The sequence below is a fragment of the Odontesthes bonariensis genome, chromosome 10 (genome assembly GCF_027942865.1).
Source record: "Odontesthes bonariensis isolate fOdoBon6 chromosome 10, fOdoBon6.hap1, whole genome shotgun sequence".
Lineage (NCBI taxonomy): Eukaryota > Metazoa > Chordata > Actinopteri > Atheriniformes > Atherinopsidae > Odontesthes > Odontesthes bonariensis.
In genome coordinates this window covers 20518458-20536757 of record NC_134515.1, presented here as the reverse complement: position 1 = coordinate 20536757, position 18300 = coordinate 20518458, and the positions used below count along the sequence as shown (strand labels likewise).

The window sequence follows — 18300 nt, the reverse complement described above, 5'->3', positions numbered from 1 at the left end:
CATCCATTGGAGGGCACTACAAGTTTTATAATTGTCAGTTCAATTCTACATCAGTCCCTCATCAGAGCAACATAAGCATAGACCAAAAGAAAGACCATCTGATCTGTTTGAACTTTTCAGTCAGTGTTTTTTAAATAAAGATTTGAGGCAACACACAACAGTTGAATGAAGGAATTAAGGAATGTTTACTACTAATTGCTTATATCAAGTGATATTTTTTTATGTGATTTTCAGAGCACATTTTATATACAAATTAGAATAAAAGTATAAAGTTTGGTGTAAGCACATGCTACTGAGGTAGGTGGAATATGAAAAAGAAACACAAAAACCAAATTTGAGAAAATGGCTTATTTTTATTTTTTTATATGAAAACATCTTTAGCCAGTGATCATGAAAAATCTCCACCCGATCTTTTTATGTCCTAATATTTCCTATTATAATTATTATTATCATAATTATTAGACAGGGCTGTTCATAAACGGGTTCAATTTTAGTGTTCTCCCCACTGGTTTATAAAATTTGTCTCAAGTCTAAAAGAAGAAGATGATGTTAATGAAGTGGGTAGGCGGGTCAGGGGGTAGGTGGAGCTGCCAACAAGCCATCCAACTCTCACCATATATATAACCAAGGATTCTGGATCTCAGCACAGAGTTGTCTGTGATCGTGATGCCGAGCAAACCTGCACCCCTCAAGAAATCTCCAGCCAAGAAGGCTGTTGAGAAGGCACCTGAGCCTGAGGCCGCTGCCGTGGAGGCTCCACCTGCAGAGGATGCACCTGCGGAGGCTGCTCCCGTAGAGGCCCCTGCGGAGGCAGCTCCTGCAGCCGAGGGGGAGGCAACTCCCGCCGCCCCAGCAGAGGACACCGCGGCGGCTGAGGGAAGCTCTCCAGGTACCCGATTATCCGCGAAATACGCTTTTTTGAGTTCAAAGCTTACACAAACTAAGGTTGTAAGTCATTTTAATGCTTACATGTAAAGAACACATGGAAAACATGTACCAGTACTGATTAAACTATATGGGTGAGCATTGCACGGACGCACTGACAATACAAAACAAAACGGTCGTCTATTGACTCCAGATGTTCTGCAGTATCAGCTCATGCAGATAAGGAGACACCAGCTACCCCTGCAGTGAAGTGAAAGACGAGCGTAAAACCAACATAAGATTGGGTACATGTATTTTTAAAGCTGCTGATCAGTGAATTGTTGTTGCTTTTGCAGATTTGGAAAAAAATAATTCGACTCTGTTGGACTTTCAAATTTTGTACACGAACATCCATCTGTCCATCCACGTTCATGTCATCACTTTTCCCAAAAACTAGAAAAATGCCTTTTACTCTCTCTTTCTTCTGGATGTGCTGTGGATTTCATCCTCTTTGTTTAATACATCACCTGTATTTGATAAATTGCAAATCCCTTTGTTATTTATTACCATATATCTAATTAAGCCCCTGCTCTAGTTGTTGCACCCTGCAGAAACAGTTTTTTATAGAACAAGCAGCCGCACAAAATGCATGGGAATATGTGTTAAAGATTAGAACCCACCACTGATGTCTACATTGTCACCCAGGTCTGTCCACTTGTCTGTTTAGATTAGATTAGATTAGATTAGATTAGATTGTACTTTATTATCCCACAACGGGGAAATTCACTTGTCACAGCAGCAACAACAGATATGAAACAAGAAATTAAAAAAGATTTAAAAAAATTTTAAAAGAGAAAAAGCAGTACTGAAAAGTATTGTTTCAGGGAGAAGAAGGCAATCCTTCTTTATCTCATTCAGATAATCTGATCACCAGATCTTGCAGATCATGCACATCACTGTTGGGTTTAGTAGAATTGCTCATACTGTTTATTGGCTGCTGACCTCAACCTCAACCTAACTTCAGCTGATCCCACGGACGAAGAAGCAGGTGCAACAACCCCGACTGAGGGCAAGCACACAGAGCAGGCAGTCCACATACGCAAGCTGTAATGTAAGATGTGTGTTGGCGGCCTGCTGTGCAACGCACATGCTGCTTTCGTTTCTGGGTCATGACCTGCTGTATTTCTCACTGTTAACATTATGACATTTACAGTATGTTTTTTTTTTAATCTTGAATCGCTATCTGATTGTCAAAACCTCAAAGTTTCTCTTTGTGGACATAAAATGGCCTTATTCGGGCAGCAAATGTTTCCTGTGCTGACAGATCAGTTTTTTGGCTCTTAGACTCTTCTGTTATTGTCTCTTTGGATACATAAAGCGTCTTCTCCTCCTGTCTATCCCGGTGCTGTGCTTCAGTGAGACCCATGTTGATCAAATTAGCTGAAAACACATTGATTACCTGCATGAGTAACACCACTAATTTGCTTCCCTAATGACATTTTAATGCTAGCTGCTGCCCCAGCCGCTGAAGACGGCGCCACCACTCCAGCTGCAGATGCTCCTGTAGACGGTAAACATAAACTGCAGCACACAAACACATTTATGTATGTTTTGTGCTGCTTATACTGGCAACTGCCCGATTTAAAATGCCTTTCCCCACATGTTGAGACTGCTGTGGTCCATTCTTCACAAAACTTTGAACCTCCTGGTGTCTTCTATAGTCAAATGGCACATCCAAATTCCCAAAGAACAAAAACGAACATTTTGAAACTAATAAGTTGAGGTGTTATTGTGGAGAAATGATGGTCTCGCTCAACCTCCTGTTTGTTTAATAACAGCGGCTCCAGCTGAAGCTGCTGTGGTTGAGGAGCCACCCAAGGCACCCATGCCTCCACCTCCTGCAGGTAACATCACCATCTCTGCTGCTAGCTGCGTCCTGCTTTGTGTCCACAATCAAGGTCAACGAGAGACATGAAACCAGGAGTAACTAAATATCTTTACTCAGAAACAACAACAATGTCTATGTCAAAGAAAAGAGTAAAAATGTATGAGAAGCTGGAGGCAACAATTATTTGCCAATTTTTGCTTTAGAAATATTTGCTGAAAGCAAATTCCACACAATGAGTAATAATTGTTTTAGGACTCCAAGCTACGTAGAACTGCTGCTGTCATCACCTGAGGCCACACTGAATTATAAGTGGAATTTATCTTAACATTTCATTGCAAAACCAATCTGCAGAATAATTGACAATAAAAGTAATTGTGAGACTTTTACCCACCTCTGTAAACATGATGTAAAAATGGGACTTATTCCCTTAATGTGTGTATTTTCAGCTCATCCTCCACCTTTGTAATCACTCCACTTCTTACAGCCCCCACTAGCGCTCCTTTGGATGTGTCAGTGGAAGATGTGAATGAGTCCAGCCTCACCATTAAATGGAAGACGCCGGAAACCATTGGAGACTCTGGCTTGACTGGCTATACCATTGAGTACTGCAAGGATGGAAGTAAGTGTGTGTGCATAATGCTGCACCTGTCTCCAGAGTGTCAGGGGGCAGTTAGACTCATAGCCGGGTTCAAACCGTATACGGCAGGCATCAGTCTACCGGCTGTCGCAGTATCCCCCTGACACCACTTTTAGAAGCGCTCTTTTACTCGGATGACAGCATGCCTTCTAAGATTTCATTAGCCATCAGTATACTTCTTATGGGCAGGTTGTTTGTAAACTTGTGTGTCGACAGGTGATAAACCATTTAGTATATCTCATCTACGGAATGTTTAGCATTTGGGAAATTTACATCAGGTTGATATAATTTTCACCGTTTCAAACAATGATGAGATATACACGTGCATAAAATAATAGATTACCCTAAAAGCCTCTCACTAGCACAAACCTTTGGTTTCCCTACAGCAACAGACTGGGTTGTAGCTAATGAAGAGCTGACCACAGCTAACCACTACTGCATCAAGAACCTGACAGCCGACGACCTGCTGCTTGTGCGCGTGGTGGCTGTAAACCCTGGTGGCCGTAGTGAACCTGGAACACTTGCTGAGCCTGTGCCGATCCGCGAGATTGCTGGTGGGTAGCCGTCATAGTCATAATACCTTATTTGATGCACTGAGAACCACTCTCTGTAAAGAGCTGTTAATGAGTAAAACTCTGTACAAAATGTCCTGCGAGAAACCCCGGAGTTCAGAATTTTGCTGGTGTTAAGCCAACTTTTAAGATGTCTGTCAAGAGCCCCCTGATAGCTGTAACTTATGACCTATCCTTAAAATACTCGTGCTGCAACCAGGGAGGTGGAGGTGGTATTAACTGCCAGCTTCAGATGGACTGCACAGATGTATGTGCATAAATCCAGCAGGTGCTGACAACTGCTTTCGTTGACTGTAAATCAAGCTTTCATTTGGACATCTTCAGAGGTGACGGCAATTTTCATCACAAATAAGACTGAGCACTCGATTTTTTTGAATCGAGCATTTCTCTCGTAATCGATCAAAACCAGCTGACCAAACACATTGTTTTCTTGCTCATTAACAATCTAAAGACTAAACGTGATGAGCAAATCTTTTGGGAGTATTATGAATTGTGAAGTCTGATGGTGAATACTTCAAGAAAGAAAATAGCACAAACGATGCTGATGTGGCTGCTACTTTATGAATTAAATCAAAACCATACATTCAAAGTCCGCTCCAGGGGATGAGATAGAAACGCTGGACTGATCTATAGGGGCCTGATTTGGAAACAGCAGCTCCCATTTGGGTAAAAGCTTCGTCAAACCTGGGAACTTCCGAGAGACACTCTCTTGCTATGAAGAAGAGCCTATCGCTGTGGGTCCTAAAGATGATTTAATGGCATCCTCAGACAGGCTAAAGAAAACATTTGTGTAACGAGCCATCTGGCAGTCACGTGATTTATTGACATTAACTCTGTCACTTCAGCCTCACTGTCACTTTATTTATGGCCCTGCTGCTCTAGCTGTCTTGTTGTCTCATATAGGTATGGCTTAATGGCATTATAATACATGTAAATGATACATCTTAAACAGTTGCTGCAATTGAATTATCAGCCATTCTAACAGCGAGGCTCTGAGAAATGTTTGTTGTCAGTCCAACTCTTTTTGGTCCAAAAATCAAGATATCAACAGAAAGGTGGTTGTTATGACAGTTTATTCCATTGTTATCACTGGGTCAAAGTTTACTCGCCATATGCCACCTGTCAGTCTCAGCTTCACTGTGAGTAGAATTAATAAACAGATATGAGCATGGTAACGTTTGCTAATGTCAAAGCGGTTAGGAAACGTGGTAAAATGATGCTAAGAATCTGCACGATAGCCGCATGATGGTGACAAATACAGTGTTTTAAGTTAAGATCTAAGATCTAACCCCTGCTTTTCAAAATAACTTTCTGACATTTTACCTAGAACAAAAATACTTACATCAGATAAGAGGTCTAAAGGCATATCTTTGCGTCTCCTTTTCCCCTTCTGAGGTTCCTGTAGCAGGTCCAGGCCATATTTGTACAACTGCATGAACAGCTCTGTTTTTTTTTTTAGCAGCCAGCCCAGGCAGAATCACTGTATAAACACTTTTCGATACTATGACGTAAAAGAACACATTTGTTGCACTTTTGCATCAACTTTTTAAGACTTTTGAAATAAGCACTGTTGTCACTGGCCATGTTTTCTGCTGTCAAGCTCATTAACATCAGGCTTTCAAGCTCATTAACACAATTCATTTTGGAATGGGAATTTTGAGGTATTGGAAAAGGTTGATGGAAGTGCAAAACTTTGTTTGAGGTGGTTCTTCCATTTTTCTTCAACAAACTATAATAATGTGCATAGAAGGACATAGAAACACCTTTTACACATCAGTTCCAATGAACTGAAATTTCCACTCACACGACTGATCATGCAAATCAGCAACTGCAAATATCTGTTTTTAGAGCAGAAACATGGCCAGAATTAGTTTCTCTTTTTGGTTTTGTTTCTGGTTGAAAACCTCTGCACCCTCTGCTCTTTTTATTACAGCCATACCTAAAATAACTTGTGCTGCCACCGCCTGATCATACATTTCCTTTTAAACCCCCAACTTTTTGTTGTTTGCATGTTCAAAGCAGACACTCACTGTGTCTCAGTGGAATGGTGTCAACCCAGGCTGACGTGCCCCACTTATCCACTTTCAGACACATGGCTTAATGCATTTGAATACATTTCCTGCTTGAGGTTCAAACCACTGTGACGAAACGGGGGACTTTAGAGAGAAATGCGGTCAGGCAAACAGAACTACTGGTCATCTGAGGAGAGTGAAACATGAGCCTGATTGATGGATTCTGAGTGGCTTGTTGGGGGTAAATTCAGCTGTGTGTCACACATGTACAAGCTTCTGATGAAGACACACTGTCCTACATTTGTCGAAAGCCCCCCACAAAGACACTTTATCCAGAGACAAAGACAGATTACACATTGTTTGTGGGAGGACTTATTGGCTGCTGGATGCTCTGATGACAGTGACACTTCTGGGCATTGCTGGCAGGCTTGTTGATTAGCAGGGATTAGTGTTTGAGCCAAATCTGGGGGCAGACCTGATCTTCCGGGGAAATAATGGCTCCAGGAGCTAGACTCAGCCTGTGCAACACTGATATGGTGACAAATGTAAAGACACGAGGCGAGAGAGTGGGTCAATGTGATAGCTAGATGAATATGAACATGAGCTTGATGGGGTGTGAGATAAGGAGAAACAGCAGGATGAAAGAGTTGATGGAGGGCAGCAGCTTGGGGGTTTTATGTATCCTCTAAGCTCAGAGAACTTTTGAAATATTTGCTGCTAATGCAGAAATGTGAAGGATGCCGTTCCTGTTACTTAGCACTTGGCCTGAACGAAAAAAACAGCCAGCAATATCTGGATAGATGGAGCACAAAATCTCACCCGTGATGCAATTTCATCCATATGATTGTATTCACAGCAGAACCTGAAAATGATGACATCTTCTTTCTTTTCCTATTCCCATGACATGGAGGGACACTTGAAAGGTTTCATCCGAGACTTTCGTGTCACCAGATCTATTTTTGGAGCTGCTGGATGCAGAGTCTTACTCTTTTGCCACTCTCTGCCCAGATACTGTGGTTTTCTACAGACACTCAGAATGTTGACACTCAGAAAATGTTCTATAATTCCTGTGACGCTCTCCTTCTTTATTATAAACTGAGAAGAGGAACAAACTGTGCAGATGGTAGGCTCTTGAGTGTAATCACAAGTCTATCACAATCCACAATCAGATTTTTTTTTGTTGGTTTGTTTTCTTCTCTGGCGTGTCTTTGGCGTTAGGTGTCTTTGACCCAAGCAGAAAACATTTGCCCTTTTGCTTTAAAAACGCCTCAATCATAGGACAGTTTGTACACTGTGCCCTTCATGGCTGGTGATGTTAGCTAATGCTGGAAAATTAATGATTTGGTACAAAAGGGGCAACATTTCTGTACGTTTATGAAAGTTATAGAAAATGGATGGGGATAAACATGTTTGACTTGACTTTTCAGACCGTCCCAAGATCCGCTTGCCTCGTAATCTCAGATCCTGCTACGTCAAGCAGGTTGGGGAGCAGGTCAACCTTGTCATCCCATTCCTTGTAAGATGGCACCCAAATAATGAAAAATGAATGAGAAACAAAAAACTCCTGTCACTGCATGTTTTTGACGTTTCTTTTGCCAACTTCTCAGGGAAAGCCCAAACCTGTAGTGTCCTGGCTCAAGGATGGTCAGCCTTTGGATACAAAGACGGTCAACATCAGGAACAGTGACAAGGACAGCATCATGTTTATCCGCAGCGCTCAGAGGGAAGACTCTGGCGTTTACGAGATGGCTCTTAAAGTGGAGAGCTTTGAAGACAAAGCCACCGTCACCCTTCAGATCGTGGGTGAGTCATGCATGGCGGGGTTTATTTTGGAAAATGTAAACCAGCATAGACAAATGCATACACAGAATAATATGGATGCAACATGTGGACTGACTTCAGATCTCCCTGATTAATGTGCTCGGCTGACTTGTTGACATTTTGGTTTTGAGACTTTTTGAGTCGGCTGTCAGCTGCTACCAATAAACAAGGGATCGGATGTTCGACACATGATAGATCTTAGATCTTATACGGCTTGGAGCTGGCACCAGTCATCCTTTGATAAACAAGATGGTTGTGATTTTAATAGTTTTGGATGTAAAACTGACGGTAGTGTGTCTCCTCAGAGCGGCCCGGTCCTCCTTCTAGTTTGAAGCTGGTGGACACCTGGGGATTCAATGCTGCTCTGGAATGGACTCCTCCCAAAGATAACGGCAACACAGACATCACTGGATACACTGTTCAGAAGGCTGATAGGAAGACAGGGGTATGAGATGGCACATGCTTACATAAAAAAAAAAAACTGTTAAGGTTTAGAGAAGGTTTAGAGAGAAAGTAGGGGATTAATTGTGAAAAAAAAGGGTTCAAATCAAGATGGTGAAAAAGGAAAATGGAGGTAGATAATTGTGGTGACAAAAAATTCAAGTTTCTAATGGGTTGATTTATAGCTCACTGGTAATACTTCATCCGGCAGGGATTCAGCAGCAGGGATTTTCCATCTGTGCCGCACTAAAGTGACCAGTCTGTTGTGTCTCCACCTGCAGGACTGGTTCACGGTGCTGGAGCACTGCCACAGGCTAACTGCCACCATCTCAGACCTCATCATGGGCAACTCGTACATCTTCAGGGTGTTTGCTGAGAACCGGGTGGGCAAGAGTGAGCAGAGCGCTCTCACCAAGGAAGTGGCCACTATCCAGAAGACAGGTGAAACTTTTTCACATGCAATTCCTTTATTTTCCTTGGCCAGTTTGCTTATATGGAAAAGAGTTGTAGTTACAAGGCTGCCCCTCCGGAGCATGATATATATATTAATGAACCGCAGTTACTCCAAAGGAGTCTGCAGTGAAGACTTGAGGAGTGGAAATGACCTTGGCAAAGCTTTAAACATAAGTGGATAACTCTCTTGGCCAGTGTTCAGCTATGTCTGAGATGAATTTTAAGAGGCTGCGAAAGCATTAAGACCCCTGGCAGAGCGCCATGTGTGTGTGTGTGTGTGTGTGTGTGTGTGTGTGTGTGTGTGTGTGTGTGTGTGTGTGTGCGGGTGTGTGTGTGTGCTTGCAAGTGTTTTCATATTTACCTATGTAGCCTACCCTTCAAATGCAATTGGTGGCGTGGGTCAGTGTCTGTGCATACCATCGACTGTGTGACGTATTTAAATAGTTCCCGCTGTCTTTGTGATTTCTATTTTGATAGTATAGATTGGATACTAATTGATTGATGTGGATATTTTTTTTCATATAATACAATTTATATCAGCATCAGTATGTTTTTTTGTAGTTTTAAAATGTTGACATCTATATATATTTCAGCATGATGTAAAAATTTAATTCAAAGTAAGTGTGTGACGTCCCTCTTTAATGTTTTCATTACATAATGAATACGGATTTCCATTTCTTAAATGTGTCCTCTACAGACGCATTAAACAGTATCCACAATGAATACTTTTTCCCCATCACCTTCTGAACAGTTCTCTTCCTCTGTGGGCCATTTTTATGGCAGCACTACAGCTATTTTCTGTGCAGGACCCGCTGCAGAAACAGATTTAAATGATAATAATGGAAACACAAATTTGAATAATTGAATCCATTTTTCTCGTCAGTCTTTGTTATAGTTGGACCATCTGTCTTTGCATTTGATGCGAATCTGAATCTGAAACGTTCTCCTTCGGGCTAAATGGGGACGTCACAGGCACTTTTGAGTCTTTGTAACTCAGCGGTTTGCAGAGGCATAAATAAAATGGCGCTGAGTATGCTAACAAACGTTATTGTATGAATATTAACAAAGTAAGATTTTTTTTTTTTTAAATAAAGAAATAACACATACTCGCTTACTTGTAAAATGGATTAATCAAAGACTGTTGCTCAGTACAATCCACTGCAAGGTTTGGTCTCATATGAACATTAGCTTACCATGTCTTACCTCATATCTGCAAAAATACCACTATGTAACACATTAGCACATCTTCACTCTCCTCCACATGAGCGGTGCCGCTGACTTTAGTGTACCTACATGTCGCCAAAGTGCTGCTGTTCAGCAAATCTTGAGTAGCACAACTTTACTCCACAGGTTAGCCTTTTGTGGCGGAACCACCATTTCTGTGTATGACGCACAACTGCAGCTGCTCAGTGAAACAGTGAACACCTCCATCCAGTGCTGTCAGTTATTACCATTCTGTGTATAAGAGAAGAGTTTTAATAGGATACCCAGATGTAGTGACCACAGCCTTCTTAACCCAACTGCGTTTGAAAACAGGTATCAACTACAAGCCTCCCGAGTACCAGGATCCCGACTACAATGAGGCACCCAAGTTCACCACTCCCCTCATAGACCGTGCTGCCACTGTGGGATACACCACCAAGCTGCTGTGTTCTGTTCGTGGATGTCCCAAGGTCAGTCATACACTCTTAAACTCACACATAGCTTCTGCAGGACTTCTCCTCATTGATAACGAAATTAAGTTGATTTAAAAAAAAAAAAAAAAGCTTAATTTTTTTTGTATCATAATGGGAAGCTTAAATTTTGGATACTTAATATTTCATACAAAACAGTTTTGTTCAATATATGCACTCAATAAAACTGTTTTAGTGAGTTACACGCTGCCTCAAATGAGTTATTAATGTCACAGCTAAAAAGATCCACTGTAGCTTCAGGGTAGGGATCATGCTGGCATGTCAGTACAAAGTTTCAGCATGTCTCTCACTCTGCTTGGCGGCCGCTTCTCTGGTTAAACTTATCTTTACAGTTGTCCAACAGACTCAGACAGATTAGGTGGCAGGCCATGGTGGAAATGCAGTTGATTGTTCGTCTCAGCTGTCCTTGGCCTCTCCCCAAGGACAGCAGTGGACGGACGGTCTGCACATGTCAGTGTAAGCGAGACAAATCAAACAAACTGATAAAGAAACTGTGATCGTTCTTATGTCTGACCACAACATTTAGCATGAGGAAATGGAGAAAGGGGAAGAGCAGGGAGATGGATGTTTCCATTACAGCTGAGAATGTGAGTATGATATGTTTCTGAAACTCTGGCTCTTTGAGAATAAGGATCTATTTATCAAATTTTTCTTTTCTTTGGCAAAAATAAATGTAGACCTAGATAAACCATGTCTGAATAAATAGCAGCATTGCAATGGCTGTGTGAAAACATCCAATTATCAGCTTGGGAACATGAAAAGAGAGGCATGGATTGCTGTCTTTGCAAAAGACTACCACTTTTGTTTTTTCTAACTTTTAGAATTATGATTTATAATTATATTTATGAAGATATTTAGCTCTTTATGCAAATTTTGTCAATGAGATGTAATGTTGGTGTGTAGAGTGGAGGCTCCAACTGTGGCAGAAGAAAGAAAGATTCTTTCAGAAAAACGTTTTCAACCTGTCACTGTGTCCACAATCTTTAACCCACAGACATAATTTTACCTTCAAAACTTGGGAAAATGTATCCTCTCCCTCAGAATATGACTCTCATAGCCATCAGAACTTCACTTTTTGAACTAGAAGCCTCTAAATCACAAGAGTACCTTCCAATTGCCCAATAGACTGCAGTACACATTAGGAGAAGCATTTACTTTTCTTTTAACACTTTCCTGCCTCAGTAACACAACTGACACACCGATCTCATCAGCAAAGCCTTGTTGTTCCTACGGTGTAAAACATTTGAAAGTTGGAGTTACAGTTTTTCCACAAAATGGGGAGGATTGACACAAAGTTTGAGTGCATTTCTCAGCCCAGACTCTCGTATCTCCCCCATGGCGACATAACTGACAGCTCACACAGGTACAGAAGATGTTTTCATCAATCAGCTGTTCAGTTTTCTGCTTTATCATTCAAAATATTCCAGTGGCATATAAACCTCACCTACCATATATGTTTCTGTGATATGTGACACAACATGGATTTACACATATTTAAGCAATCTCAACTATTATACCAACTCCATTGCTCTGACACAGAAACACATACACACGTGCATCCCTGGAGAATCACAAAGACACAAATAGACACACAAACATCTACATAATATTTCGAGGCTATATTTCTGTGATAAAACACAGCAAATTGCAAAAGATACACACACACTTAAATGGACTTAAACTGATGGACACAAAGTAAAACTTTTTGGTTTCCTTTGACAAAGGGTGCTGTCCTCATCCACTGTACATCGCAACTAAATCCTTAACTTTTAACTGAAATGTTTCCTCTGACACTTCAGGTCACTTACAGTTACTACAACTGCTGCAACTTAAATCATGTTGGATGTATTGATCTCATTTCACATCTGTGTCTTTGAATCCTTTTTTACATCCAAAGCTCTGCTGATTATTTTAATCTTTGACATTTAAGGACAATGTTCTGACTACTCAATTAACCTTTTCATCTCGACTAAGAGTTCAGCAACAGTTTCTGCTCTTCAGCATATTCAGGGTCCCCCATTCAGCTCATCAGCATTCTCACTGCTGTTTCGCAGGAACAGCTTTTTCTAGTTATCATGTAATTACAAACTGTTTCATTTTAGTTTCTCTCTCATCCACTTTCTCCTGCAGGCTTGTTCTTTCTCTCTTACTTTTCTTTTTCATCTTCAACTCTTTATTAATCCATCATAAATGTCACATTAAGTGGGTTGTTAATGTTTAGCATGTGGTTATGGAGCTTCTTTCTTCACTGGCATGGACATTAGAGCCTGTTAAGAACTGTTGAAGTGGTCTAGCAGAAAGGCATGTCCAGTAGTCTGATAAGTTGTCCTGCCAGCTCTGATAAAGAGCTGTCGCACACAGATGGAGAGACTGCATTGGGGGCTGAGAGAAACATAAAGAAGAGACAGTGATAACAAGCATGGCTTGATGTACTATCAGGTCCACACAGGGATGTTGCTGTATCACTAAAGGTCCTATTTTTGCCACCCGTCTGGGTTGCAGCGAAGCTTTGCTATCGCTGTTAATGGCAACCTGTGTAACATCCACACACAGGGGAGGATTTGAATGGATTGGTTTACATTGTCGCTGTAATTTAAATGAGCTCAAGTCTACAGCCATGCCAGGTGACACACAGGAGCCATGTTGAGCTTGCGGTCCTGACATGCTGAGCTTAATCAACTGTTCAAATGTTATAGGACTTTTCTATTCTTTCATCTATAGATTGAGAGTGCCCACTGCTTAATTTAATAAAATGCTGGTCTTCAGACTTAAACAATCCCGTCTTTCTTGTTATCTTTAGTTATGTTTGCTTTATTACATATTCTGTGATAATAGTAACGTGCGGCACTTTAAATGTACATTTGTGCTTCATGCTTGCTGCCTATTGACACTTGTCCAATGATAAAGATACAAACTAACTATGATTTAAAAATCACAAAGCACTTTGGCATGAACATGAGCTTATAAATGTTTTTTTTTTTTTATTTGTCACAGCATCAGGTTATAAAGTAAAAACAAGGAAGGTGTCTGTGAGTAATGAACAAGTTAGATGATTTATAAATGTGTCCTCTCTTCCTCCCAGCCTAAGATCGAGTGGTTGAAGAATCAGATGGTCATTGGTAATGACCCCAAGTTTCGTCAGTTGTCCAATCAGGGCATTTGCTCTCTCGAGATCCGTAAGCCCTGTACCTTCGATGGTGGTGTGTACACCTGTAGAGCCAAGAACGTCCAGGGAGAGGCCATTGTTTCCTGCAAACTGGAGGTCAAGCGTACGTATCAGCAGACTATTTAAATTAATCTCCAGACTTGTCTTCAAATATTTAACCTTGAAAGCATTCCTTTACTGCAAAATACATCAGATGTAAATCTCTTTGGAATAAATGATTGACTAACTATATTTTTTCTCTCCCAACAGAGGTTATTCTTCCAGAAACTGACAAAGAAAAGGGCAAATAAACCAATATCTAAACTTACAGAGGTAAGGAGCGCACAGCAAAGATTAAATAGTAAATCAAAGTTGTAAATTATTCACAAAATGATTCATGGAGGATTTCAAACACTTAAGTCTTCCATTTTCATAAAAGTGCAATTAAATGCATACAAATCAAACACAAAAAACCTGTAAATCAATTTAAACTGAAGCTGACATGATTCTCTATTTCCACCTACTAGTGACACAGATCACTCTCTGGCCGTATATTTTTAGAGAGAGTCAGTGTGGGGAATAGAACATACTTCTCAGAAACGTTATCGGATCCTAAACATGTCATTAACTACATGACTGTCGATTAGAGTCACAGACAACAGAAATGTGTTTCAGTGGTTCAGTGGTTCAGCCTGTTTCTGAACAGGAGTTTTAAGCCCACATAAGAAGACAGATCTGGACCCAGGACTCAATCTCGCAAGTATAAATGTAGTTAAGTGAGGACATTCTTTCTTGCAGTACAAAACCAACCCGGTTCCAAATGTTTGACATTTGACGTAACCCCTACAAGCCTCTCAGATGAATCATCAACCATTTTACCACGGTTTTCAAATGTGTTTATTTGAGTTCATTTTAACAAGTTCCTGGATGACTTTGGTCTTACTATTAACTTGTAGCAGTGATTTTTGACTTTCAACCATTAATGTATTATTTCTATTACCAGTTTAACTGATTTATTTCATTTAGAGAGTAATAATAATAAATTGTTGAACGCAGTTATAGCTCATGCTATTCATGCTTTTAGAGAACACTTAGCTATTATTCATACTGTTCGCTATAATTTCCAACAACCTTGCCATTAGCATAGGTTTCCAACAGTCATTCATACTGTAGACTCATACAGTCCAGCTTTAGAACTTTTTATTCATAATTTTAGCTAGCAGTGACAACTATTAATCCATACTTTTATCTAAAATTACCATTTATTAAAACTGTTAGCCAACCATTTTGACTTTTTCTTAATAATTACAAACAAAATTCTTAAAGCGAAGTGTTGACTCACAATTTATCAGTTCATTTATTACTTTAGCTATAGGTTTTGTACATTAAGTTCTTCTAATAATTTTTATTCAAGCTGTTAGCTTACAATTGTGGCACGACCTGATGTACCTGAGGGTAAACAATTTTGTGCACAGCTAAAACACGTATGTAGCCTAATAGATTATAAACTGTCAAAGCATATAAACCACTTTCCATCATTTGCTTCCATCAGTGCTTATTTCAGTAGGGTAGAAGCAGAGAAACACTGGAAAAAACAAAAATAACCTGTCCTTTCCCTCTTGCCCTCTTCTTTCCTCCACATCTCTGCTTAGCTTTCAGCCCTTCTCTCCTGTACACCCTGTACACTACAAGCCCTGCTTTTGGATGTGGCAAAGAGTTCTTATAGTCAAATATAAATACCAAATCTGGTGTTTTCACGGCTTTCTATTTATATCTATTATCTATTTATAATTGCACTATTAGGCAGCCGTATTCATGTTTCAGTATTAGTGTTTTAAATGCTCAGGTGGTGTAGCGTTTCAAGAAGTGTCCGCAGCCTTACAGTGTCATTTAAACTGTTGACAAGAGAGGCCAGATAGAGTCTTTTAGAAGCACAAAGCAAGGAGAGAGGGTGACAAAGATTAAAAAAAAACTCAGAGTGGTGAAGAGTAATAACAGATGCAGAAACAGCATTTGAGCTTGTATGAATGAGGAGACCTTTGACTGAACCGGTTTGTTAAAGGAATAGCTGCTTGTAAGAGTTCAAGAGTGAAGTATAATGGTGTGATATTACTTCAGAGCACATGACACAGATTCTTTTTACAGCAATGTGAAACATTATCACCGTGACCCACTTTACTTTGCAAATTACATGAGATAATACACAAGATTTTGTTTTCTGCTTGAGACCACCTTTATAACTTGACTCAATCCTTTCTGTACCTACACAAGATTGTAAGATGCAATAAATGCAGAGCAGTCCCACTCACAAACATGTTAAAGGTATCTTTGTCCACATGCCCAAAATGTAGTGTCACAATTCATGGGTAGAAAGCATGAGATGGCAACATATATCATGTAGGATGTTGTTTTGTGTAGGATGACATCCATGTGAGATCCCGGTTGCCTTGATCAAATAGGAGTAAAACATGCACCTCCTTATCATGTACTGTATATTTTTTAGAATGCCGAACATGTATTGTTTTTGTACTAAAACCCAATCATATATATGTTCATTTCAACCCTAGTCACATGCTGTAAATTTTTAACCATTAATGAATGGGAAAAAAAATGAAAATGTGTGGAAAAACACTGAGCGGGATGGTTCTCGTGCTCATGGTATCTGGCATGGGAGTGATCGGTATAGTATAATTCTCTACCCGACTTCCTCCTCTTCAGCCTCCAGGTTTGTTGACATTTTTATCAACGTGGTCTTCCAATCACCCTGTAGTCTATACTGTGTGTTCAAGTCCTAGTTTATTTTATTTTTTCCAGACACTGTACACATGAATCCTAGGGTGCCTTTTGTCATTGCTGTTTCTTGACATTGGTCTGATGGGAAACAAATTGTGACTTATTTTCCAGAGAAATCCAAACAATGTGAGATTCTGAGAGCCTTGCCCCGACGCCTTTTTCTTTACTCTATAGCTCCAAATTTTTCTGAACAACAAAAGTGGTTTGCGGCAAAAAAAAAAATTTTACGTATTATTTTTTCCAATAAATCCATTGTAGGTTTGATAGGTTTGAGGATACTCAAATGTCAGTGGAAACCATTTTTTGCACACACATGCCCGATTAGAGGGACATTCTGATGTGCTTTTGGTACTTAACCTTGATTTTAGGGTCTCAGTTTTCTGTCTTAGTTGTTTGACCAAATAAACTGGATGCAGTCGCTGTGTGACATGCACAAAACAAAGTTGACCTTCCCTGCTGTCAGGGACATGTGTGTGTGCACACCCTACCGTAAATGGGTTTACATGCCTTCTCAACCACCCCCGAAAGAGGCTGTGGTGATCAGACCTCGGTGCATCCTAGATGTGTTTAGATTCATTCACACCTGTATTTACAGCTGTCCTCCTATGATCAAATTACCCAAAGAGAGAATTCATGCCAAGTGTACCCTGATAGTGAGTGTTAGGATGTGGCTCCATAAGGCATGGCCTTACATGGGAGACGCCCCCTCAAAGGGAAGATGAAGGATTAGAGAGGGAGCGCCTTTGGGTGGGAGGTAGGGGTGATGTCAGCATAGCACTCCACAGCTTCTAAAAATGACTCCAGATGATTTGACACACAGCCAAACTCTTCACATTACCATGAGTCGACAGGCCACGTGGAGAACTGTGAGAAGTTGGGAGAATGGGCTAAGAGGGCAGAAACCGAGCCAGATAATCCCTGATGGAAAGTACCATGGGACTCTTGCGTGCACACACACGTTGAGGGCCTTAACAAATCCCCACACTCTACCAGAACATTCCTGGCTGAAGTGACCGTTAACACTTCATGACCCTATTTAACCCCCTGTCTTTAATTATCTTTCCATCAGTGTCTTTAAAGAACAAGCAGAAGTCCAGGTCCTATGTTTTAAGGTAAGTTTGTAAGTTTGTAAGTATGTGTATGTGTATGCGTGTATTTCCTATGTGTGAGGATATAAATCATTGTAGAACCTTCCTCTCTTAGGGTCAAAAATGATAAAATTCATAACTGTGAAGTAAGCGATGATGGAGGCTGTTGTGTGTGTGTGTGTCTATATACCTTAAACATTTTATAAATCCCTCTCTCTATGTGTCCAACCTTTCTTTCAGAATGTTAGAGGAAGTGAGAGAAGTTGTTGCTGGCTGTGCAGCTGTGTGTACATTTTAAGGAAATACAAGCATCTTCATATTTTTCTCCACCCGCACGCTCCTTTCAGGACTAAGACCCACACCACACTCATCCCAGGCATCGTTATTTGACAAATGTATGTTGTTTTAGCTGGTGACATGTATGGAAGTCTATATTAATCACATTTTTTTTTCTGCCTATGTCCATTTCCTGTTTGTTAGAGCATAAGTATGTGCACTACTCAATTTAACAGTGAATCCATGGACATGCTATTGAAATGACTATTTATGTTTAATAAAAACTGTATTTTATCACATATCATGTCAATTTTTTTTTCATTTTAAGAGATTAAATAAAAATCCTTATTAATACAATTCTTGCATTATCACTTTATACAGAAATAGGCCTATTAAGATTGAGCTGCCTGATCCTACTGGAAAGTAGAAATACATTTACCAAATTTGATATTGAGTCATCCAGATAGTTTTGGATTAATCTGTGGAAGGTTTAAGATTTCTGCCTCCATCCCAGTGTTTGTAAGTGGAGATTAAATTTGTTAAAGGGTTAAAACATGTAGAAATGAAAATTGCGTGGTTTCTATACATATATGTATATATATATATATATATATAT

At 40.1% G+C, this 18300-nt stretch overlaps 1 protein-coding gene across 3 annotated transcripts; it reads left to right on the top strand.

Annotated features, from left to right (window-relative positions):
• Positions 1 to 647: 647 nt before the first annotated feature.
• Positions 648 to 17983, top strand: mybpha (myosin binding protein Ha). 3 transcript variants are annotated; one of them, XM_075476806.1, is made up of 14 exons: positions 648 to 889; positions 2375 to 2434; positions 2703 to 2768; positions 3237 to 3371; positions 3776 to 3943; positions 7401 to 7489; positions 7581 to 7776; positions 8100 to 8239; positions 8517 to 8676; positions 10225 to 10361; positions 13465 to 13651; positions 13798 to 13860; positions 17390 to 17432; positions 17649 to 17983. In XM_075476806.1, the coding sequence occupies exons 1-12, from the start codon at positions 667 to 669 to the stop codon at positions 13836 to 13838; spliced, it is 1602 nt and encodes a 533-aa protein (XP_075332921.1). In that variant the 5' UTR covers positions 648 to 666; the 3' UTR covers positions 13839 to 13860; positions 17390 to 17432; positions 17649 to 17983. The 3 variants fall into 3 exon arrangements, with proteins under 3 accessions (XP_075332921.1, XP_075332922.1, XP_075332923.1); XM_075476807.1 differs by lacking the exon at positions 2375 to 2434; XM_075476808.1 differs by lacking the exons at positions 2375 to 2434; positions 2703 to 2768.
• Positions 17984 to 18300: the final 317 nt, after the last annotated feature.